This window comes from Castor canadensis, chromosome 8 (assembly GCF_047511655.1).
Source record: "Castor canadensis chromosome 8, mCasCan1.hap1v2, whole genome shotgun sequence".
NCBI classification, from domain to species: domain Eukaryota; kingdom Metazoa; phylum Chordata; class Mammalia; order Rodentia; family Castoridae; genus Castor; species Castor canadensis.
In genome coordinates this window covers 130908631-130934031 of record NC_133393.1, presented here as the reverse complement: position 1 = coordinate 130934031, position 25401 = coordinate 130908631, and the positions used below count along the sequence as shown (strand labels likewise).

Here is a 25401-nt window from a genome sequence, read left to right as displayed (position 1 = left end):
GGCACCATCTCATAGCAGGTGAAGCAGATGATGTACATTTGATCCTTATTACCTAGTAGTTATAAGCTGCTTTTCAGTTCTGCAAATCTCAAGAACAAAGATCCTTTTTCCTTGGGCTATTCTTGTCATTTATTAGCTTGTCCACATGCAATTACATATTACACAATGGGCAGGCTAGAGGGGTAATTGCCCCAAGACCCTCTTTTTTATAGCCAAAATGAAGTAATGAAGCAAAGCTTCCTTAATACACAATGTCATTTGCCAGAGGAACTAACCATAAGATTAGAGGTGTGGAACTTTCAGTTATATCCTTCAACCTGCAGGAATGGAGAGGGGCTAAAGATTGAGTTAATCATCAGTGGCCACTGATTTAATCAGTCATGTCTACATAATGGCACCTCCATAAACGTCTTAAAACTTTGGGGTTTGGAAAGTTTTCACATTGTTAAACTCATGCACTAGGTGGGAGGGTGGCATATACCAAATTCCACTGAGACAGAAGTTCCTATGCTTGGGATTCTCCCAGATCTTGCCCCATATAGCTCTTCATCTGGCTATTCATTTGTATCCTTTATAATAAATATCTTTTGTAGTAAAGTAAAATGTTTCTCTGGGTTCTTTGAACTGTTACAGCAAATTATCAAATCAGAGGAGGGGGTTGTGTGAACCCCTGATTTCATAACTAAGTGGGACAGAAGTGTGGGTGACCTGGGAATCCATTACTTGCTACTGAAGAGATGCATAGTCTTTTGGTACCAGTAGGGGTTTGCACAAGTTTCCAATAGGGTCAAAATTGAATTAAGCTGTAGAACGTGAAATTGGTATTTACAGAGAATTGCATTGTTTGCTGTAGAAAACCTATACATTTGGTTCAGACCAATTGTGAATACAGAAATAGTTTTATTTGGTTTTCTTTTAGTTGGTCTGTTTGGCTGTGGCCACCAGGCATAGGTGCTTAATAACTGTAGTTTTCTGAATCTTTTTGTCAAGCTCAGTTTTAAAAAAAATTTTTTTTTTTAAAAAAAAATAAGAAAACTTGAAAAAGTACTATGATGACCCTAACAGAAAATTTTGAAAGTAGGTAGATGGTTAATAAAAGTATATTAACACAAATTTCATCCTTTCAGTAACAGAGGAAGGAAAAGTAAAAATAATCACCTTAACATGAGGCTCGTTAGTCTAGTATGATTACTTTTTAATCTCTATGTGTTTATATTTTTTATAATAGAAGACACAATACAAACTTTGTACTTTGTCTCAAGTACAAATTGAGAATTGTATCACATCCAGCTTCCTTCTTCTATGTAACCTTCACACTTATCATTTTTAATTGTTGAGTCTGTTGAATGGTTTAGTTAATTTGTTTTGAGCAATGTGACTTACAGTTTTTCATTTTTGTAAATAATGCATTTTATGGACACAAAACCAAAGTTAAAGGTGATACAGATATCCCTTGTGTTTAGTTTTATAATTTTCTGTGAATGTCATTGTTCCTATTAGTTGAGTTCTGGTCTGTCAAAGAGATGGACAGCTACTTTTAAGGTGAGATCCTCAAGTCTAAAGAGGAAGTAAAAGCATAGTAGCTCTAAGGCTTTTTAAACTTTACTCAGTGGTGCAATTACTTGCTACCTCATTCTATTAGGCTGAAATGGGGTTCCCAAAATTCATGTGTATTTCACTCATATATTTAGTTGATTTACCTTTCTCTGACTTCTCTTAGGATGGAAGCCATACGTTGTCATTAGTTTGGGTAGTGTTTTGTGCTGGTGTGAAATGTTGTGGGCTGGTGTTAAGATCCTTGCCTTCATAGGCCAGAGAACTGGCTCATGAGGCAGCTGATTGACTTGTGAGCCAAAGCCAGTACACGAAGTAGGATTTATTAGAAAGAAAGGAAAGGCTACAGCTAGAGCAGTGTAGTGGAGCCCGGAAATCGTTGGCTCCCTGTTTAGGTGAAGGCTGGGGCTTTTTATGGATGCTTTAAGTCTGGGTTTGGGTAAGGGTTAGGTGGGCTCTTTCCATTGGCCGTGGATTCATGGGCTCTCTTAGATGAGTTGGTCTGTTTTCCCCTTATGGGGGGGGGGGAACAACCTTGAGAATATTTTGTTTATTAGCCCCGTGGCAGATTTATGAGACCCTGTATCTCCTCCTCAGGGTGCAGGAATGCAGATTTATAACTCCTTCTCAGGGTGCAGGGCTCCTAGTGCTCTCCATGGGGGATGGGATACTCACTTATCTGTCCTTAGGTTCCCAGACCCAACAAGTCCCCCTTCTGAGACAAGTATCCAACTGCTGTTGGGGAGAGGGACAATGACTTGTCTAGCTGCTTTATGCTGGCAGTGGGGCGACGGGGTAAGGGTGGTAGCACTTGTCTCAGGGGTTGACTCGTGTAGTCTCCAGAGGCCCCTGATAGAACTGAATGAAGGGCTCATGCGTAGGCAGAGGTATTCGAGTATTCCTTGACTAAGAGCTGGAATTTGATCCGTTGGAGCTGTTGAGATATGAGTCTGGAGAGGGCATTTATTATACAAGGCCCAAATAGGAGTATTAAAAGGAGCATAAAAAGGGGGCAAGCCAGAGGTAGCGTCCAAGGGGCCCAGCTCCATATGTTGTTTTAGAAGGACCATGAATTGGCTAGCTTGCTGTCGTAAGGGGTTAGTGGGGTCTTTAAAGGCAAACAGAGGCTGACTGTCAGGACACAGAGGAATGTAAAAGAGAGCATCCTTTAAATCTAGTACAGAGCAGTATTGGGCTTTTGAGGGTATTTGAGCCGATAGAGTATAGATATTGGGAACAATTGGGTAGAGGAGAATGAGTCCTTCATTAATGAGCCAGAGATCTTGAACCAACTTCCATTTATTTGGCCCTTTACAGATAGCAATAATAGGAGTATTATAGGGCCTGGAGCAACTAATTAGTAGCCCTTGTTTTTTTAAGGAATTTATGATAGGTAAGAGGTCTTGTTATTCCCCTCAGGCTTGAGGGGATACTGTTTTTGATGTGGAAACTTTGAGGGATTTTTGAGTTTTATTTGAATTGGGAGGGCTGTTTTGGCTCACTCTACAGTTATTCTATCAGTCCACACTGTGGGATCTACTTGTTTCTGAAGAAGGGGCAGCAGAGATAGTCTCCTGAAGGGAGTAGAATTTGAGCCCTTAGTTGAGATAGAAAATCTCATCCCAGCAGGGGCACTGGAGTCTCAGGGACTATGAGAAAAGAGTGACAGAAGTAGAGGTCTCCCCAAGAGCAGGCAAGAGACTGAGTAAAATTGTGCTGTAGGGGCTGGCCAGATAGGTTCCAAACAATAACCTTGTTATTGGACCAGGGACCAGGAGAGAATGGTAAGACAGAGAAATGGGCTCCACTGTCTAGGAGGAAGATGACCTATTGCTTCTCTACTATTATGGTTACCTGAGGCTCCTCAACTTTGATGTTAAGAAGTGGAGCCTGGACAGGAGACCCTGGGATCCTTAATCCATTGGAGGTAGCACCCCACCTTCCATCTGGAGACAGGGTACTTAGACCTCCAGAGGTTACCTTTGCAGAGAGGGCAAGGTCCCAGTGGGGGCCGAGACTGTCTCCCAGACTGTCCCCCTTTTGGGCATTCTCTGTGGAAGTGCCCTTCCTGTCCATGATGGTAGCAAGCTTAGGATGTAGGCCTCCACTGGGTAGAGCACTCCCTGTGAGCTGCGATGAGGTCATGGTGTTTTTATCTTTTTCTTTCTTTTTAGTGACGTACTGTTACAGTATACGGACTGTATACTGAGTCTGTGTGACTCAGGGTTCACTGTGGTATGTTTTTGGATGGCGTCCTTGAGAAACTGTAGAAAAGTAAGGGGGTTTTCATCAGGGTCTTGTTGTACTACAGTCACCTGGGAATAGTTTAGAGGTTTAATTTTGGCCCTTTTTAGCCCTTCTGTAATATTATAAGATGGATGAAGTGGTGTTGAAGCCATTCATCCTCCTCACCATTTTGATCCCAATGTGAATCTGCCAAGTGGACTGCCTGTGCCCTTGTGGGCATAGACATATTTATTCCCTCATTTCCAGATGCCATGGGTATTGGGGCTCATTATAGATGGAAATCATCTCCAAATTGAGTGGCCTGAGCTGGGACCTGTTGCTTTTCTAATGAGGAAAGAGTCTGGTCCAGGAGAAGCATAATGTATCCTTCCATGCCAATTCAAATGTTTGGATCACAGAAATAAAGGCTTGGACATATTGGTCTGGGGCATCAGCATAGCTGCTCAGATCCTTTTTAATCTCCCTTAGATCTGATAACTGGAAGGGGACATAGACTCGCCCTCTTCCTACCACTGCCTGTTGAAGGGGGAAACATCCATTAGGAGGTTCTGAATATTGGGGTGGCTTAGAAGGTAGGGCAGAGGGTGAAGCAGTAGGGACGGGGCCTTGTCATTGGTAAGGGGCTTTTCTGATCCTCCCTCCTTCCCCATGTTTATCCTGTGGCTTACAAAAAATGGCCAGTGTTTGAGTATCTACATAGCAATTATGGAGCCATTCTGGGTGGTCCTGGAGATAAGAGAAAAGCTGTATATAGGGGACCTCAGTCCACTTTTCCTCCTTTTTACAGAAAAGGTCTAATTGGAGAATAGTATTATAATTAATGGAGCCCTCTGAAGGCCACTTCTCTTGGTCACCCAAGGGATATTGAGGCCAGGCCCCAGTACAAAGAAAGATGAGGTTTTTTCCTTGAGATTGTTAGGATCAAGGTCCTTCCAACATTTTAGTAGACAGGCCAGCAGAGACTGCTTGGGTACTGAGGCAGGAAGACTGGAGGGGCAGGTCCCATCTAGATGAACAACAACAAAAAAAACCTGGGTCATTTCCTCTTCTTGTTGGCATCCTGACTGGGGATTGACCTAAGGAGAACAGGCATCCCTGTCTCATGATTTCCTTCCACCATCTGTAGCCAGGACTGAAGGAAATGCAGTGACTGGTAGGACTGTGGCCACCAATACCTATGCAGTGAAAAAAACTCTAGGATTCTGCCTTTTAGCCTCTTTAACAAAGGCTTCCTCTTTAACAAAGGGATGTGTCACCTGGAGAAGTGCCTGAAAAGTTAGAGAAAGGTACTCAGAGGGAGTCCCAGGGCAATCACGGTGCCATAAAGGGATGACTAGTGTCAACATTTGGAGGACATTTTTCTATGATGAGGCCAAAGGTGTGAGAAGTTTTAAATGAGAAGTCTAGAGACCACAGCAGAACCCATTTTTTTTTTTGGCTGTTCCCAGATGATTATGTTAGTGCTTTTTGGGGACCATGACTTTGAGATAAGAATTGGCTCCAAGGGCTGGGTCAGTTAGGCTTGGGCATGAGATGGGGCTGGGAGTGGGGCTTGAGCAAGGCGCTGCCACCCTCCCCCATGCCTGGGACCAGTGACCCTGTCTACCCGGGCTTGCCCCTGAGGCCTGTTGTCCCTCCTCCTGTGTATGCACGCCTGTGTGCATTTAGTTTTCCTCTTATCCCTTTTTGGGGGAATGGCGGTGGGTTGCAGTCACTGCTGCATATGTCTGGTGGCTTTGGATGCGTGCTGAGCCCTTTTTATGGATTGCCTTAGCTGTGGCAGGTGTATGGATTGCCTTAGCTGCCCAGGGTATCCGGCAGGATGGGCTGGCATTCCTCTGCACGCAAATGCCTGTTTGTTTTCCCTCCTCCCCTTGTGGGGGTGGAGTTAGGGCATGTGTGTGGTGTGGTGGGAGGCCTGTGTTGGTCCTCACCCCTGTCAGCTCTGCCCCTTGGGCAGCGGTTTTGTGAGGCTGATTTAAAGCTGGTGTAGACCAAGGAGCATGACAAACTAGGTGTGGGAGTAATTCAAGAAAGTCATAAGAACTGTGGTACGAGTTTTCCATGGGAGGCCAGGGTCCCAGTAAGCACACAGAGGTGAAGGCAGACAGAGATGAAGGACTAGGCAGCAGGACCCAGGAGGGAGTGTGTGAGTAAAAGTATGTGTGCTGCTTCTGGCAGGGACAGAAGAGGCAACCTCACATTGTAGGTGGAGGAGGGGAAGGGGACAGAGCTGGGAGACAGGACACACACATGAGGGATTAATAACTAGATGTGCTTTCAGGTCACTCCCACTAAGTGGTCCTGGAACACTGTCAGCCACACAAAATCTCCACTCTGAGGTCACTGCCTCTGGCAGAAGGGGGTATTGACAGGTGGGACAAGACGCAGATCGCCAGGTGCAAAAACCAATCAGGTCTCCCCCAATGTAACATAAGGCACACCTGAAAAACCCTGGGCTTGGTCTTGGATGACGGAGGGAAAAGAAAGCACCCCCAAAGCTGAAATCACTATGAGGCCAAAGTTGGCTAGGAGCTGGTTCAATACCATGACGGGAAAGTCCCTCAGGAAGACAGGAACAGAGAGAGAGAAAGGGGGAGTGACACAGGTAAGTCTGCTTTTGGCTTGTCCTCAGCAGGGGGTTTCCCCCAGCAGGAATATTCAGCAGGGCACCGGTGGCTCATGTCAGCACCTTAGCCAAGCTTCTGCTTGTTTGGTGCTCAAGTTATACTGACCTTGGTCCAGGAAGAGATGTCCCTTCATGCAGTGTGTTATGTGCGGGTGTGAAATGTGGGCTGGTGTCGAGGTCCTTGCCTTCATAGGCCAGAGAACTGGCTCATGAGGCAGCTGATTGACTTGTGAGCCAAGGCTGGTGCCCGAAGTAGAGAAAAAGGAAGGGGTACAGCTAGAGAAGTGTAGCGGAGCCCAGAAACCGTTGGCTCCCTGCTCAGGTGAAGGCTGGGGCTTTTTATGGATGCTTTAACTCTGGGTTTGGGTAAGGGTTAGGTGGGCTCTTTCCATTGGCCATAGATTCATTGGTTCTCTTAGATGAGCTGGTCTGTTTGTCCCTTATTTGGGGGTGGGGGGCAACCTTGAGAATATTTTATCAGTCCTGTGGTAGATTTGTGAGACCCTGTATCTCCTCCTCAGGGTATTCCTTCTCGGGGTACAGGGCTCCTAGTGCTCTCCATGGGGGATTGGGATACTCGCTCATGTGTTCTTTAGGTTCCCAGACCCAACAGTAGTATCTCCTGATTCTGACAACCAAATGGAGACTCCTCATGTCCAGCTCCTCTCATTTTCTTTTATGTTTAGCCAGAGATTTTACATTTTTCATCTTCACTACTTTACCAACATTCTGCTCAACTTTCTACTCAATTTGGATAAGTTTTAGCATGTGGTAGCTGCTTTTTTTGGATGGGATATAGCTATGACTTCTCTATCTGTAACTGATGTTTGGTTGGTGTCTTTTTTTTGTCACTTGTTAGTAAGATACCTGTTCCTTCTGAATTGTGCCTCTGGGTTTCTCTAGGTATTGTGTTGAAAATATAATTACATAAGGTAATGTTCCTTCCTTGTCATTCTTTAGTCAGACTTTCATAGAACTCTGAGTTCTTCTGGGAATCCTAAAGAAGAGTATAGGTTGAATATCCCTACTGGAAATGTTTCAGATCTAAGGTGTTTTCAGAGTTCAGATTTTTTTCATATTTGCATGGATGTAATGAGATATCTTGGGAATGGGAGCCAAGTCTAAGTGTAATTCATTTATATTTCATATCCACATTATACACATAGCCCGAAGGTTATTTTATACAATATTTTAAACAATGCTGTGCATTAAACAGAGCTTGGTATGGAATTTTCCACTTATTGCATAATTTTGGTGCTCAGAAGTTTTGGATTTTGAAACATTTCACATTTTCTGATTAGGAATGTTCAACCTCCATCTTAAAAAAAGGTCAAGAGTTTTTAGTTTCCTCCTGTAATCCTGGCATCCTTGATTAATATTCTTTCCAGGTTACAATATAAGACTTTAAATTAATCTTACATTCTCTTTTGAAGGGAGTATGTTTAAGAAGAGTTTGGAAATTTCCCTGTAGCTTTAATTACCTGTTGATATTTCCTTGTTATCCCAATTTCCAAATTCATATAAGAATAGTATAAGCACAAAATATAAATAAATATGCCAAGTATCTGTGTAAGGAAATAAAAGGAATGTGGACTCCAATTTGAAGTCTACTTATCTTAAGTATAAAACATTTTTTCAACATAAAAGTAGTTTAAGTATGATTAAAATTCTAAGAAAAGATAGCAAAAGCAAAAACTATAAAAACCCAAACCCCTCATAATCCTGTCTTGCAATAGAAATTATTTGCATTTTAGAATCTTTTTTTTTCTTTTGTGGTACTGGGGCTTGAGCTTATTTCTTATATAAATAATTTTTATTTACATAGTTAATAGTTTGTATTTTTGATACAATTTAAATAATTTTAATTGATGAATTAAAATTATTAAAATAGTATTAGTTCATCTTTTTTTGACATTTAAGTAAATATTTAAGGCAGGTATAGAGTATGTTTGTGTGTTGAGGCAAACTTGTAATGAGTTATTCTCAGTCTTGGGATTGGGTACTCAGGTACATTTTAGTAAAGATTATAGCAGAGAAACAATATTGACTAGTGATTAAGAGCCATAGTGTTTAAATTAAAATCCTTTCTTCCATTTATTAGCCAACTAAGTAACTTTGGGTACGTTACTTAGTTCTGTGCCTTCCCAGTCTCTTGTGTGAAGTGGGACTCATGCTAACATGAACCATATATATATATAAATTTTTTATCAGGATATATCATGATACGGGGGGGGGGTTTGTAGTGACAATTCCAGTTAGATTTATAGAACCATATATATTTTTGATCAAGATTATTGAGTCAGTCTTTGTACTTTGAATCTCTTTTTATTCAATGCTTTACTAAATTTCAGATTCATTTAAAATTAACATCTCGGTATTAATGAGTGATAAAGTTGGATGATAAATGCTGCTGGGGAAAAAAAAGGATATTTAACCTTCCAAAATGTACCTCTGGTGGTTGGCCTGAGTGGCAGATGAATGGGTGTCTATATAATTTAGGCTGAATTTTTTTTTTAGAACTCCACAAATCATTATAATTTAATTTCATGTAATAAAGAGAGCAATGCAAGATGACTCAGAAGGTCAGCTTTTTATTTCTACTGCTTCCTGTTTTTTAATTCTTCTTTCTGTACAACCATAAGTCATACAGTTGCTTTGAATTTGTTTTGTCCTATAGAAATACCATACATCTCACCTTTCTCAGATCTATCATTATGATTAAACAACATGTTTGGTGAAAGTGGGCTTGAAAACTATAAAGCCTGATATTCAAAAATAAACTGTATCAATTTAAAAAGTAAAAACGGGATAATGCATAAAGAGCTCTTGATACACACGGTATTCAGTCTAGTCTTTCCTAAAAGACATTGTTTTTGCTGCTCATTATTATTGTGAAGACAAATACTTATGTGAGAAGGTTTATATAATTATTACATGGCTTATGGATATATTGTTAATATCTGCTTTGATTTTTTTTCTTTCCCTTATGTTTGTGTTTCAGACTCCTGGGAGAGTTGGCTCTCAAGGTTCTGATTTAGATTCATCAGCAACTCCTATAAACACAGGGGATGTCAATAATGAGAGCTCTTCAGAGGTACACACTAACAATTTGTCAATAAAAGTCAATATTGTTTAAGAAAATCAGCAAATATTTGTAGTAACAATTGGTGACTTAAGCTTATCTTTGTAGGAAAATGTCTCTTTAAGTCTTTGCTACAAATTTACAGTATGACTTTTGAATCATACTTCTAGATATATACTTGTTTAGTTGTGAGATTGAGAAAGTATATATTAAGACTCAGAATAATAGTATTGCCAATTTGTCTTTCATGTTAATGTCATCTTAATTTAATGATTTTTTAGTTCATTACCAGTTAATTTATATATTTTTATTTATGTGTGTATACATACTGTCATGAACTATTGGGTTAATGAAGCATAAGGGAATTTATAAAGTTTATGCATTATTTTTATCTTCATTTATTGTTTTGCAAGAATTTTTATTTTTTCACTGATACATTTAAACTAGTGGAAAATGTAAATAAGTATAAACAATTCAAATAGCAATTTGCCTTTAAAAAGTTACATTACTATTTTCATTTTTAACAAACAAGTAATGTATTTGTTCATTATAGAAAAAGGAGATAGGAAAGAGGAGAATAAAAAAGTAACCCACAATACTGCCAACCAGGTGGACTGGGGCATGGCTCAAGTGAATGCCTAGAATTGAATTGCCAGCACTGTTACCAGAGACCAGCATATTCACTCTGTGCCTTCATAGTTTTTGTCAGTTGCCCCTTCTGGGCCCAGCTATAATCCACTACGCAGATCCCTTTTCTCTCAAAGTCTCAGTTGAACTTTTATTAGGAACAAATTTAAGTAAATAAAAAAATTATTTTGTAGTGCTGGAGATAGAACTCAGGGCCTTCTACATACTAGGCAGTTGCTGTTCCTTCTGAGCTACATTCCCAGCCCACTAGTTTTAAGAAAAATGTTCCAGAGCCTGCCAAGTAAGAGCAAGGCCCTGAAGGCCCTGAGTTCAAGCCCCAGTTCTTAAAAAAAAAAAAAGAAAAATGTTCCAAACTATGTTCATTATAAGATGGGCTCCAAGTGTCCAGTTGTGACCCAGTAGAGGAAACTACTAGTAATTGTTAACCTCAGTCAAGAAAAAAAAACAAAAACAAACAAAACCCAAACCAAAGAAACAGTAGCAACTTTAGGGGGTATTGATATTGAGTGATGGGGAGCAAGACAGCTTTATTTTTTCTGTAGAGCCATTTTCTACTTTCTCAGGTAATTATTTTATGCCCTCTTTATCTTCAAATCTCCTGTGTGTCTTACCTTCTGACATTGAGAAAATAGGAACCATCAGATAAATGACCTTGTTTTATCACCAAAGTTATTCTAATACCCATGCTCACTTTCTTACTTTAGTACATGGAAGATTGTTCCCTTTTATCAGATTTCTATTTTTTGTCTAGTTCTCTATATTCCATAGTGTTTCATTCTTAATTTATTGTCTCTCTGCTGCCAGTTTAGTTTTTTCTTTTTGTAATTTCTATATTTTTTATTACCATAAATTAAATGTGCAAAGGGGTTTTGTGATATTTACTACATGCATATAATGTACCAAATTCATCCCATCTACATTACTCTTTTTAACCCTCTTGCCTCCCCCCTACTCCTTTTGGTGGGTTTCATTATACTATTTTCATATACATGTATATATTTATATGTATCTTTAAAAATACTTCTATGATATTTACCTCTTATCACCCTTGTTTCTCCTCCTTCTGTACTTGCTGGTTCCCCTCCACCAACCTGTGCCCTTTTTATAATTGTATCATATTGTTATTATGATTTTAGGTCTAGATTTCATATATGAGTGAAAACGTGATTCTTGTCTTTCTGAGCTTGGCTTATCTTGCTTAATATGATGATCTCCAGTTCTATCCAAATGATATAACTTCATTCTTCTTTATGGCTGAATAATACTCCATTGAATATATGTACCATATGTACTAAAATGTGGTACCTATATATACACCACATTTTCTTTGTCCAATCATTGATTGTTGGTCACTGTGGCTGGTTCCATAGCTAGACTATTGCAAATAGTGCTGCTATAAACAAAAATGTGCAGGTATCTCTTTTTTTGTGTTGATTTGCATTGTTTTGGCTATATGTCCAAGACTAGTGTAGCAGGGTCATATGGTACTTCTATTTTTAGTTTCTTGAGGAGCCTCCATACTGATTTCCAAAGTGGCTGAACTAATTTACATTGCCATCAACAGTAAATAAGGGTTCCTTTTTCCCTTTATCCTTGTCCCACCCACTTAGTTTTTACTCTGTCTTGAATTATTCCTATACACACTTATAAACAGCATATAACTTGGCTTTTAACTGAGAGAACCCATTTGATTTATATTGGTAATTGATTCATTTTTACTGTTCTTGTTGCATAGCTCTTTGTCCTGGTGTTTTTGTCTCATATGCTTTTGTGTGAACTTCTTTTTCTCATTACACACCCTATGCTTCTGTGTTACCATTCACTGGTTTTCTTCCTGCCTCTCTTCTCCCTCTTTGCTGGCCCCTTTGGTAACTGACCTTCCAAGTGGTGGAGTGCATTACTTGGATTAGACTGGGTCCTTGAACTAATTTGGAAGTTACACATTTTATTCTGTTCTCTTAGTGTTTCATTACTTTTTTTTAATTTTCACACACATAATAACTAAGATGTTTTTCTTTCCTCCTATTTCATGAACTTTTGAACACTGATATGGATCACCAGCCTCTGTCTTATAATCTATTACTGTTTGGTGTTTTTTTTTTTTTTTTGCCAGTATTAGGGATTAAACCCAGAGCCTCACTCATGCTAGGCAAGCACTGTACTACTGAGCTGCACCCCAGCCTCAGTAATTTATATTTATTTTCTTTTATGTTCACAAATTAGTTGTCATTATTTTCTGTTGTTACTGTTTAGATTTTTCCATACATTTACCAGTATGTTTATCATTCGTTCTTGCATCTTCAACTTTTCATTTGCAATTATTCTTTTTTAATATATCCTTAGGATTGTCTTTAATAAGGGTTCATTTGATAGATTCTTGGTTTTAGTATACAATTTTATTAATTGCATGATCATTCTTGAAATAAGATTTTGCTAAGTATAAAATTCTATATAGACTTAATTTCTCTCAACACATCGATCACATCGATCTCTGTCTTCTTTCTGGTTCAGATTGTTACTGTTGAGAAGACTGCTTTCAGTCCACTGTCTGTATTCTTTTGAGGTGATCTTTACTTGCACTCTAGCTGTTTTTCTAATTAAGCAATCAATCAACCAACCTGTCTTGTCTGTATCCTTCTTTCTCTCATTTTTCTGTGATTTTTAAAAATTCTGCTTAGGATTCACTGGGCTTCTTGAACATATGGTTGTGGTTTTGAAGTGTTCTGGAAAATTATCAATTATTATCTTTGAATATTGCTCCAATTATTTTTTCTGTTATTGCCACCTGGAACACAGATTAAATACATGCTTAAATTTCTCACTATCTTTCATTCTGTCTTTTCTATATATCTTTCTTATTTTTTTGGTGATTGAGCTTATGGCCTCAGGCTTCCTAGGCAAGCTGTTTACCACTTGAACCATACTCTAGACTCATATCTTTCTTTTTTGTCTGTTTTTCATTTCAGATTTAAGAATATTGATTATCCAATTAATTATGTCTTTAGTTGTAGAGAGCATCTACTGTTTAATACTCCCATTAGTTTTAAATGTCTTGTCTTTCATTTCTATAAGCTCTGTTTGTTTTTCAAATCTGATCATTCTTTTTAGTAGTTTCTTGTACTTTGTTCATATTTTCAAATTTTCTTTTTATTTATTTAAATATAACAAATATGATGATGATTTCTGTTTGATAGTTGTTAGTGTTATAGTATTTGAACCTTTGCAGGTTTGACTCTGTTGCTGGTTCTCTCTCCTAGTTGTCACTTATAATGACTTATTTTCTTGCTTATTTTACAATTTTGTTTTTGAGACTGGGGCCTTGCAATGTAGCCCACACTGGCTTCAAACTCATGATCCTCCTGTCTCAGTCTTCCTAGTACTTGGATTATAGGTGTGTACTACCACTCCTCCTTTTTTTAACTGTGAATTTGTGTCCCTTAGAAATTTTCTCGTTGGTGTTTTATTTGTTTGTTTTTTTGCTAGCCTGAACTCATAATCTTCCTGCCTCAGCTTCAGTGCTGGGATTAAGGTGTATACCATCATGCCTGGCTCACATTTGCTTTTGCCAGTGCTCTAGAGGTGCCATCAACCTGAGATTGTCTTAAGTTCTGTACTTGAAATTTTTTTGGCTTACATAGTAGGATAAATTGTGACTACTATCCTATTTTGAGGGCTATTGGTGGATATGGAATCTCAGGGGAAATTATTTTTTTCCATATGCCCAGGTCTCAGTGGATAGTCTTTCTCTCCCTCCCTGCCCCATCCTCTATCTCCCCTTTATCCTCCCTCCTTTTCTTCCTCCTTCTTTTCCTACCTCTGCATTTCTGTCTCTCTCTATCTCTAGCTCTCTGTTTCTCAATCTCTTCCAGGTTTGTTTACCTTTTCCTTTACACTAAGATTGGCTTCCAACCTTGGAAAAGCTGTAGATGTCTTTGCAGCCATCTAAATAGAATTTGAAATATCATGATCTCCAAGACTTTAAAGAATTTCAGGGTGAAGTCTTGCTTTGGTGTTTATTTACATAATGTTTTATTTTTATTACATGTAATAATTACATAATAATAATGAAATAAGTGATATTTTATGTCATTTAGTTCTTATCAGGAAAACTTCAAACTATTTAGTATGCCATCTTGCTCAAAGCAAATGTCTTTGTTTACTCTTCTTCCTTCTCCAATCTGGCTTTATTCCTCAGTAGTAGTTTCCACTGAAAGTACTCACTAGTTCCCTGTGTTTTACTAAAACCTGTATTTATTTCTTTATCCTTATCTTATTTGACTTCTTAGAAGCATCTGAGTCAAACAGCTATTACTATGTAATTACATATTCTTTCTTGTGCTTAGGATATCCCTCTTCTCTTTTTCTTCCTACTTCTAGGTGTTCTTTTTAAGTCTTGTTGGCCGACACCACCAGTAACTGGCTTCCAATGTTAGAGTGTCTAGACTCCTCTTTCCTGGTTATTTAAATTTTCTTAGGTTTTTTTTTTTTTTGGTAGCACTTGCTGGCATTTCCAGATTTCTGATCTCTCCAACACCCATTCCATTATTTATGAGGCAAAAAGAAAAACCAGAGAACTCATCACTATTTTGTCTTTGATCATGATCCCTAAGTGGTCTGCCTTCTTTTCTTCACCTTTCATATTCTTCTTATGTTTGTTTTACATGTAATATCCAGGGACTTTTAGCTCTACTTGCCAGGAGATATAAGGAAAATACATCCATTTCATTTTGTCTGAAACTAGACAGCTACACTTTAAAAATTAGGTTGTTTATCTTTTTTTTACAATTGAATTGTAAGATTTCCACATCTTACATCTTATGTCAGTGGTATAAGTCCTTTGTCAGTGTTTTCATCCTGTCAATGGGAAGAATTCCCATTCCAAGGTAATAGGGATCCTTTAACATTAGACAGATGAGATCAAAACTGGTTTATTTGTCACCTATATTCACAACTTTAGTGAGGAGGATAACACATGCCAGCTGTGTTACATGAGGGTTGTACTTGGGAACAAAATGAACAATCAGTGACTGTGGGAGGCAGGCTTTGTAGTATGAAGAGGGTGGGGTGCTGTCTGGTTCCTATAGGAGGATATGATTGGATTTTGTTTGAATAATTCCATGGGCTGGCAGAGAACTAAAACCCACTACTCAGGAAAAAGCAGGCACTGTGTCTGGTCCCTGTGATAAGGAGGGTTGTTTCACTAGGAGGGCTTATTTGCTAGAGCATAGTGGGGAGAAGAACTTGTGGGTAGGGCATTTGAGGCCCTCCTTCTCATTTCCCCATATATCAAGGCAGTGCACAATAAAGGGACTTAATTTTAGTTATGAGGAGAGCAAGTATCTTGCTTTTTTGCTGAATTTAGAGAACTAGTATTTAAGGCTTTTACCATTGAGAATGATGCTAGCCATAGTTTTTTTTTTTTTTTCTTTTTTCTTTTTCTCTCTATCACCTTAAAGAAGTTTGTTATTCCTGGTTTTCTGAGAGCTTTTCTTTCTCTCTTTCTCCACATCTCCTTTCCCTTCTCCTTCTCCATCCTTTTTACTTTTGAATGCATTTTGCGTATTGCCAAATGCTTTTTTCATATGATATGATTTCTCTCCTTTGTTCTGTTAATGTGTAAATTACATTGATTTTTTTTTTGAATATTGTTGTACTTTTGTATTCTTAGGATAGACTGCACTTGATTGTTATGTGTTATTACTACTATTTGAATGTATTTCTGGATATCATTTGTTAATTTTTTTGAGGATGTTTGTATTTGTTCATGAAAAATATTGATCTGTAATTTTCTTTTTTTTGAAATATTTTTGTCAGCTTTTAGTATCAGGGTTATGCTGGCCTCATAAATAAGGAAGTATTTCTTTCTCTATTTTCTTTTTAACTTTTAATGTTTTACTAATCAAATATATGTAAAATACGCTATTTCAACATGTAAACAACATTTTTTCACAATGATAGTCACATTTATTTGTATTGTTTTCAAAACAGAATCAATAGATTCTCAATTTGAATTTGTTTAAATTTGGATTTGTCTCAATTTGGGCATTAAAATTTCAGCAGAAATATATATTTCTATATTCTTCACAAAATTAAGTTACAAAATAGATTTATACACCCAAGTTCCTAATGCACTGAAATGTTTTGTAACTGAACCAAGAAGCTTTGAACTTAAAAGTTAAGTTGCACCAGCTGCATTTTGAATGTCCATTGCCAGTGTGCCTAGTTGCTGCTGTGCTAGATAGCCGAGGTACAAAAGAGTGGCTTGTCTCCATGTGTCCCAGACCAACAGCATCACCTTGAGCTTTTCTAAGTGCAAATCCCAAATACACCCAGACTCGGAGTCAGAAACAGTGGATAGCCCAGGACTGTGAGGAGTTGGCACTGTTCTGATGTGTGCCAGCGCTGGAGAGTCACTGGCCTATGACAGGTGCACTGAATAAGAGCACAAAAATGTGCCAGCCAACCATGTGTCGACAAGAAACTAAATGCACCCTCCTCTCCATTATATTTAGAAGCTACAAAACCAGAAAGCAAGATAGCTGCTGGGATTTAACCCTGGCACACTGAGCTGTCTCGACAGGATGTCAGGGCCATGTAAGGTCAGGACCAACTGTGCTGGCTCTCAGCTCATCCCTGTTACCCAAGATACTGGGAAATGAGAGTACTGGCCCCACTGAGGTAGTCATTGTGCATTTAATACTGGAATCTATGCTAGAATCTATACCACCAAGCCTCCTAAACATGTTCCTTGCTGAATAAATTCATGGCTGGTGGTAGAAATGGTGTCAGGCTGTGAAGGCCACACTTTCTCATCATCTGAACCATGAAAGGCTGTGGGCTGCACACCCTGCTGTCCTCATGCTCTGCCTTCTGCTTGGGTTTTCTATTCTTTGAAACCATAGAACCAGCCCTTATAACTTCCAGGACTCAAGGGCGCTGTTATAGTTTTAAATTACTCATGGAAGTTTCTATTTTTTCAATATTGGACAGAGCTTCATCTTGAACAGCTGGCATTTTGTGACTTTCTTCTTGGCATTGAAATCATACCAAGGTACAAATGAGCTGTGTCATAACCAGCTCATAACTTAAAAGTCAGTTATGGCAGATGGCACACAGCAGGCCAAACACATGTCCTTCCTCAAAGCAGTCCTGGCCCTTAGAGTCAGAGATGGGTACAGGATGGACTCATGTTCTCTTGGACTGTGAGTGGACTGGGGGCCACCCTGGGCAAAGACCTTTCACAAGGAAGGTGAGGTCCCTCTCCTTGTTGGGGCGCAGAAAGCTACCTCATTAAGAAGCCTCATGGGGAAGACCCCAGAGCTATGGCAAGTGGCCTTTGGTTAAACAACAGAATCTCCCAGAAGACTGAGCTCTGAGCTGGCTCAGCCCAGGGCAGAGCTGTCCCACCAGGCACTCAGATCCTCTACTCCTGAAATCACTGCGTTTTTGTTGTTATGACAACATAACCCACCTTGGAGTATCACTTAGCAGCTTTCTGATGCCTGTTCTGCCAAATATCTGTATGTCCTTTTGGAAATGTCTCAGTTTCAGACTGAGCCATGAAAACATGAAAGTGCCAAGGATGAGTCATGTAAGGAGTGAGACAGTGCAGAAGCAAAGTGATGTCAGATGAGGGACAGATGGTCACATCATTGCTTTATGTTCCACCTAAGCTGCTGAGTCAGCCAACTGGAAGACAGAGTACTTAAAGCTCCTGTTGGCTTAGGCTTAGAAGCTCTGGCATTTAATACTTCTCTGCTGGGAGAGCATCTCCCAGGTCTACAGCTGTGGTCCAGAGGATGTCTGTGTTAAATGCTGAAGTTGCCTTGGCATTGTGCACAAGCCAGATACTGCATCTTCTTCTTCCACCCCTCTTTTGAGTATGGGTATGTGAACACCTGCTTACTTTCTTTCTCTTCTTCCCAGGATGATATGAACAGTCCCTGTCCATGTGTTTGCCAACCACTGTGTCTGGTATCTTTTCTTCCTTACAGGAATGGGGACATTATACAGTGGACATACAGGGACCTGAACATCCTTCTTGAACTTGAAGGGACACTCATGGGCAGCAGAGGCAAAAAAATCTTTATAGAAATCTTGGTTACATGCATCACATTTTACTGGAAGAAAATCTAGTTGCTTGCGAGTGTTTTCTGAACAATGCTTCTCCAAATCAGGAAACTATTATGAAAACAGTGTTCAAAACCCAGGTGGCAATTAAGTATCACCTGGCTCTTGTTAGGTGACCCAAGCATCTGTGGGGGGTTTGGGGAAGATGGCAGATATGGAAAAATGTTGACCCTCTCCAAGGTAAGAACAATGGCACAGGCACTGGGAGCCACAAAATGTCTGAGGCCCTCTCACACCCACAGAAAGTGCGGTATTATGGTATCCTCACTCCTCTACCGCCATTTTCTGAAAGACTTCATTGGGCTGGCAGAGTGGCTCAAGTGATAGAGTATCTGCCTAGCAAATGTGAGGTCCTGAGTTTAAACCCCAGTAGTAGGAAAAAAAGTATGTGAATTTGTTAATCATATCTTGAATGTTTGCTAGAATTCACCAGTAAAATTACCTGGGTTTGGACCTTTCTTTGTAGGAAATGTTTTGATTATGTATTGAATTCCATTGATAGATACTGGAATTACTTAGATTTTTTATTTTTTTTTGGATTAGTTTTGATGAGTTGTATCTTGGAATTTGTCATTTCATCTAAGGTGTTGAATTTAGTGTCATAAGTGTAAGTAGGACCTGTGGTGATATTCCAGGATATTAGCAATTGGTATTTTCTCTGTCTTGATTTTACTTGTTGGAACTCACCCATTTATTACTCTTTGAAAGAACTGACTTTTGACTTTGTTAATTTTTTCTATTTTTTTACTCTTTTGTTAATTTCTGCTCTTTAATTGCCTTCATCTATTAGCTTTGAATTTAGTTTGCTCATTTTTTTCCCCAGATTCTTTAGGTGGAAACTTATTCTTAAGCTAAAGATTTAGGAGCAAACTAGGTTCTTCTTTTATCTGCCATATTCAATTCATGAATAATTCCTATTCATATTAGCCTCCAAAATATATCTTGAATTTTGCCCTTTTTTCTAATTTCTGCTGCCACCACTGTTTCTCACCTAAACTACCATAAGAATATTTTATCCTTGTTGCTTTATGTTCATTTCTCTAAAGAACAATAGGAATTGTAATCAGATCAGGTCACTCCTTTGATTAAAATCTTCACTGGTTTCCTGTTAGGCAGACGAGTCCAGTGTACTTTATCATGATCTTCAGAGCTCTGCATTGTAGGGGCTGTGCCTAACCTGTCACATCTCATTTCCTTTTCCTCTTATTGCTTGGTTGACATTGGCTACTCTTGTCTTTTTTCCCTTTAGACACAAAAGGACTGTAGTTAAGAGTCTTTTTTACCTGATTTCTTTACCTGGAACCTTTTCTCCTGACTCTGTAACTGACTGGTTACTTTCTTTAAAAATTTATTTAAGTTTAGTTCAGTTGCCACTTCCTCAGAGAACTTTTTACATCTTAAGGGCTTTAGTGGTAATTTAGTCCTATTTTAGTTTTCACTACCTTAACTTAGATTGCCATCAAGTATTAACTTTTACATAGATTATTGTAGTTGTCTTCCTTTTCTCCAGTGTTAACCCATCTGTCTCCTCTCACCTCATTTTAACCTCCTGGTTAAAAGCCAGGTTAATGGCTTCTGGTTAATTTTTTTTTTGTAGAATAAGGTCTAAACTCTTTAGCTTATTCCAGAAGGTTTTAAAATTAATCGTTTTGTGATCTGCTCTCTGCTCACCTCTATAGCTTTATTTCTTTATTTTTTGGTGGTTCTGGGAATTGAACCCAGTGTCTCAGGTTTGCTAGCAAATGCTCTACCACTTAGCTACATTCTCAGCCCACTATATCTTTTTATTTCTTCTAACGTCATCTTTATGCTCTTTAGTCCAGACGTATTGCACTTTTCCTATGTCTGGGTTTTTGCATAAGCTAATCTTTATGTCTTAGTTGTTTGTCTTAGTCATTTGGACTAAGTTCTTGAAGTTCTGGAGGCACAGGTAGATCAAGACATCAAGAGATTTGATATTTGTTGAAGGTCTTTTTCCTGATTTGTAGGTGGTGCCTCCCAGTATTCTCTTATGGAAGAATGGGTGAAAGGGTTCCCTTAGGCACTAATCTGATTCTTGAGGACTCTGTCTTCATGACCTAGTCACCTCCCAGATGGGCCTACCTCTCAGATCCTGACCTTGGGGGTTAGGATTTCAACATAGGAATTTGGGGGTAGCACACAAACATTCACATCATAGTATTGCTCTTATTTTGTTTTTGCCTGATTAACATTTGATATCCTTCAGGTTTTTTTGCAGATACTACTTTTTCCAGTAAACTTTCCTTGACTCAATTGTGAGATAGATGCTTTTTGCATGTGCTGGTATGAAATCCTATTCTCTATCCTTTTGGTTATGCTTATTATTCTGAAATTCATTCATTTACTGATTACCAGATACTAGATACTGTTCTGTATGCTCGAGATACAACAGTGAAAAAAATACTAAAAAACAAAAACAACTTTATCCTAATAGACCTTACATTTAAGTAGGTAGAAACAGCCAAAAACCAAAATGTACTTAAAATCTACCAGGGTAGATAATTTGTATTATTGAGAAAATAAATCAGGGAAGGAGGTCTAGAAAGTGTTTTGGTCAGCTGCTGTTTCATGTAGTTACCAGTGAAAACTTCCTTGAGAAGTGGAATCTGAGAAAGAACTGAAGGAGGTCAGGAAAGTAGTCAAGTAGATTTCTGAGGCAAGTGATGTTCCAGGCATATGGAACAAGTAGAAATTCTCTAAAGTAGCAGCATGTTTAGCTTGTTGAAAAGCAGTCAGTAGGCCAGTGTATCTCTGGCACAGTGAGAGACAGAGAGAATGACTCAGTGAGATAGGTCTACTTCTTGTAGGCCTTATAAGTCTTGTACACACTGTAGTGTTTCTTAATGAGGTAGGAAGCCATTGGAGAGTTTTGAGCAGGGAAGTGATAAGATTTGATATACATTTAGTCCCGGGTACTCTAGCTGCTGTGTTGAAAGTAAACTGTTAGTGGGGTAGGGTAGAAGTATAGACAGTGTTAGGTGGCTATGGCAGTGATCTGTGTACAATTGATGGTAGTTTGGATCAGGGTGATAATAGCAGAGCTGCTGAGATTCTGGATATACTCTGGACATAGATCTAATAGAATTTTCTGATTAGTGGGGTATAAAATGTATTCAAGAAGCCTGTAAGCTTCTTGAGGGTGAGGAGTGTGTCTTTTCTGCCATTGTGTCTTCAGCACAATATCATAGTAGCTGTAACAGAAGTAAACACTTTTTTGGGTGAATTATTGAATAATTGGGTATGGAAGCTTACAGTGAACAAGTAGGTCTAAAATGAGAGAAACTATAAAGTAATGGTAGCAAAAAAACCCAAAAGACACCTTTAAAGAAAGTATTATTCTGTAGTTCTAGCACTTGGGACTATTGTTTTTAAGAAGACAACTTTCATTAGTTAAAAAATGTATTTATGTTCCTTATTTTAATACTTTGGATGATATCCCATGAGGGCTATTAACAAAAGGAATAATGAGTGTAATGATAGCTAACATTCGCTTAATGTTTCCTTTGTACCAAGTACTATGGTAAGTTCTTTCCACGTTGTGTTATATAGCTTTTCATTGCTGTGACAAAGACCTGAGATAAACAATATAGGGGAGGAAGGGCTTATTTTGGCTCACACTTTCAGTCTGTGCTCATGTAGCCTCATTGCTATGGGCTTGTGTTGAGACAGAACATCATGGTGAGAGTACTTTGCAGAGCAAAGCTGCATACTTCATGGCAGCCAGAGGTAGATTGAGAAAGAGAGAGAGAGAGAGACAGAGAGAGAGAGATGAAAAGGGCCAGGGACAAAACAGACACACCCCCAACTGACCTAGTAACTCCAACGAGGCTCCACTTCCTAATTGCCCCTTCATCTGTGGGCTTATCAGTGGAGTAATCCATTGATGAAGTTAGCATCCTCTTGACCCAGTCGCCTCTCAGTAGCATCACCAGGTGGGAACCAAGTCTTTAATACATGAGCCTTTTTGGGGGACAATTCATATCCAAATCATTACATGTCTTCTCATTTAATTGTCATGAGATCTGTATGAAGTAAGTGGTATTGTTATACCAGTTAATAGATGAGGAAATTAAAGGTTGCACAGCTACTTGAAGTGGTGTGAATCAGTATTCAAGCCCAAGCCTAACTCTTAATTGCCACCCTGACATTGTTGTTCTTTGGAACCTTATTTGTAGTCTTCATCTTTTTTGTTGCTGTTATCCTATGTGACTTTAGTGACTAAAGGAACATCTTAGATCCCTAGTTCCTAATGTTACTAGTGCCAACAATCTTTTATTACCTCTTGTAGCTACTAATTTCCATGGTAGTACCTTTTTCTTTATCACCAGGCAGAGTGGCTTCACCTGAAACATTAAAATATCTCCTTATTCTTTACCATAATTATCTATCCTCTCAAAAATTCTTTCTCATTTTTTCACTCTTAATTTCTTTGGCCTTCTGAGTAATCCAGGTTTTTACTTGCTATTTTTTTTTCTTATCTCTTGGTCTTTTCCTGGCTTCCTTTAATCTCTAAGCATATATCTACTGATAGTTAATATTTGTTGAGCACTTACAAAGTCTCTGTCACTGTATGAAGAAGTTTATATTCACAATAACTCTAGAAGAATAGGTGTTATATTAGTTCCATTTTATAGACTTGGAAACTGACACTTAAGAAAGTGATTTCCTGAAGGTTATCACATCTATTTTTGTTATCAAAATTCAATGTTATTACTAACAACAGGTGTTGGCGAGGATGCAGGGAAAAAGGAACCCTTTTACACTGCTGATGGGAATGCAAACTAGTACAACCACTCTGGAAAAAAATTTGGAGGCATCTTAAAAATCTAAACATAGATCTACCATATGATCCAGCAATACCACTCTTGGGGATATACCCAAAGGAATGTGACACAGGTTACTCCAAAGGCACTTGCATACCCATGTTTATTGCAGCACTATTCACAATAGTCAAGTTATGGAAACAGCCAAGATGCTCCACTACTGATGAATGGATTAAGAAAATGTGGTATTTATACACAGTGGAATTTTATGCAGCTATTAAGAAGAATGAAATCTTATCATTTGCAAGTAAACGGATGGAACTGGAGAACATCATTCTGAGTGAGGTTAGCCTGGCCCAAAAGACCAAAAATTGTATGTTCTCCCTCATATGCAGACATTAGATCAAGGGCAAACACAACAAGGGGATTGGACTTCGATCACATGATAAAGTGAGAGCACACAAGGGAGGTATGAGGATAGGTAAGACACCCAAAAAACTAGATAGCATTTCTTGCCCTCAATGCAGAGAAACTAATGCAGATACTTTAAAGCGACAGAGGCCAACAGGAGAAGGGGACCAGGAACTAGAGAAAAGGTTAGTTCAAGAAGAATTAATTTAGAAGGTAACACACATGTACAGGAAAGCAATGCAAGTCAACTCCCTGTATAGCTATCCTTATCTTGACTAGGAAAAGCCCTTGGTCCTTCTTATTATTGCTTATATTCTCTCTATAACAAAATTAGAGATAAGGGCAAAATAGTTTCTGCCTGGTAGTGAGGGGGTGGGGAGGAGCGGGGCGGGGGAGGTGGTAAGGGAGGGGATGGAGGGAAGGGGGGAGAAATGACTCAAACATTGTATGCACATATGAATAAAAGAAAAAAAAACAACTCAATGCTATAACCTTTTGTCTTTACCATTACATTTTGTTTATTCACTTTGTCCTTAATGCTCTCAATTCTCTTATTCTCCCATCTTTTACTGTTCTTATCTGACAGAGCTTCAAACCATAGTTCAAATACAGCCCACATTTTAAAGTTTAGATATTGTTAGGTATAGGGAATTTGAGAGATTGCTTTAAAATGATTTTGTTTAGTTCAAAAAATTAGTAGGAAGGATCATCTAATGGGAATTATGGATATGGGGAAGAATGAGATCTTAGGCTGGTGAATTATGGAAACAACTAAAAATTACTTACATTAAGACAACTTCTTTGTTGAGCACATATATCACAAAAAGATATTTTTGTCTACCAGTAATTTCTTGATATATAGTAAAAGCTAATTTGGCAGTAATAGTCTCAGATAAGTAAGCACCAAGTATCATGAATAAAAAAATTAAAAGGTATCATAAACAAAAGAATATTCCATCCAAAGCAACTATGTACCATAATAAAAAAAAAAGAGCCAATGAAAATTTATAGTGTGAGACTAGAAACTAATTTTAGAAGTACTACTTTGGATGACTCTTTCATCTTTTGTACAGTTACTACTTTAAAGTTTCCTTTACATATCCTAAAAAGAGAAATGCTAATTATTTTCCTGTTGTATCTGTTCTCATGTTTAATTTTGTTTTATAAAGAACTTTTAATGTACATCCTTCTAAAAGTTGTTATTTCACAGGGTTTCATCTGCCCATTATGTATGAAAAGATGTATAACTGCTGTTGATTTGTCGGACCATTACCAGAAAGTACACGCTGAAAATGAAACAAGAGGACAGGAACTTCTTAATGACGCCAGTGTTACTGTGGGTCCTGTGTATTTTGTCTTAGCAGTTTGGTTATGGGTTGCTCAAAATAGCATTATTTTTCCCTGCATTGGTGTTGGTTTTCTTTTATGCTACAAGGGAATATGGATTGCTTTAATTATGCATGCTTAAATGAAGGCTCAATAAGGAAAAGAGGCTCAGGTCATCTGCTTGCTTCCTCTTACTGTTTGCAGCTGTCTTTTCATGAACTTGAGAATAAATATAAAAGTTTAAGTTAACGTTTTACATAAATTTCACCATGAAACTTGAAATATAAAGTGATATTATTTCAACATTTGTATTACTTTATTAGAGTTTTATTAATGAATTATTAAAGTGTTTTAGGTTAAGATTCTTCAGTCTTACATAGAAAGAGGACTTTGTGTGTGAACAGTTACTGTCCTTATTTGGGAAACTAGATAGCATTAGAATCTGAACCTAAGACTGTCTGCATGTTTTAACTCTTCAGACCTAAGGGTGGTGACAGATGACACCCTTTCATCTGTAACAGTGGATCACCCCCAAGATATTTCTCTAGGATGGGGCTAGTGCATACAAAGGCTGAGAGAAAGAAATTTTA

The 25401-nt window shown here is 38.4% G+C and overlaps 1 protein-coding gene and 1 pseudogene across 7 annotated transcripts in view; one reads left to right on the top strand and one right to left on the bottom strand.

The window, feature by feature from the left end:
- The window catches only part of Eea1 (early endosome antigen 1), a 153333-nt gene that overhangs the window by 27092 nt on the left and 100840 nt on the right, over positions 1-25401 (top strand). For 4 of the 7 annotated variants that reach the window (XM_074084111.1, XM_074084113.1, XM_074084109.1 and 1 more), the window contains exons 2-3: positions 9432-9524; positions 24696-24821. The exons of 1 other annotated variant lie outside the window; for it this stretch is intronic. In XM_074084111.1, coding sequence (XP_073940212.1) covers positions 9432-9524; positions 24696-24821 — 219 coding nt within the window. The remainder of the gene's footprint in view (positions 1-9431; positions 9525-24695; positions 24822-25401) is intronic. 2 more of the 7 variants (XM_020182705.2, XM_074084112.1) reach the window with 1 other exon arrangement.
- Positions 17810-18572, bottom strand: LOC109698456 (AN1-type zinc finger protein 2A pseudogene; annotated as a pseudogene).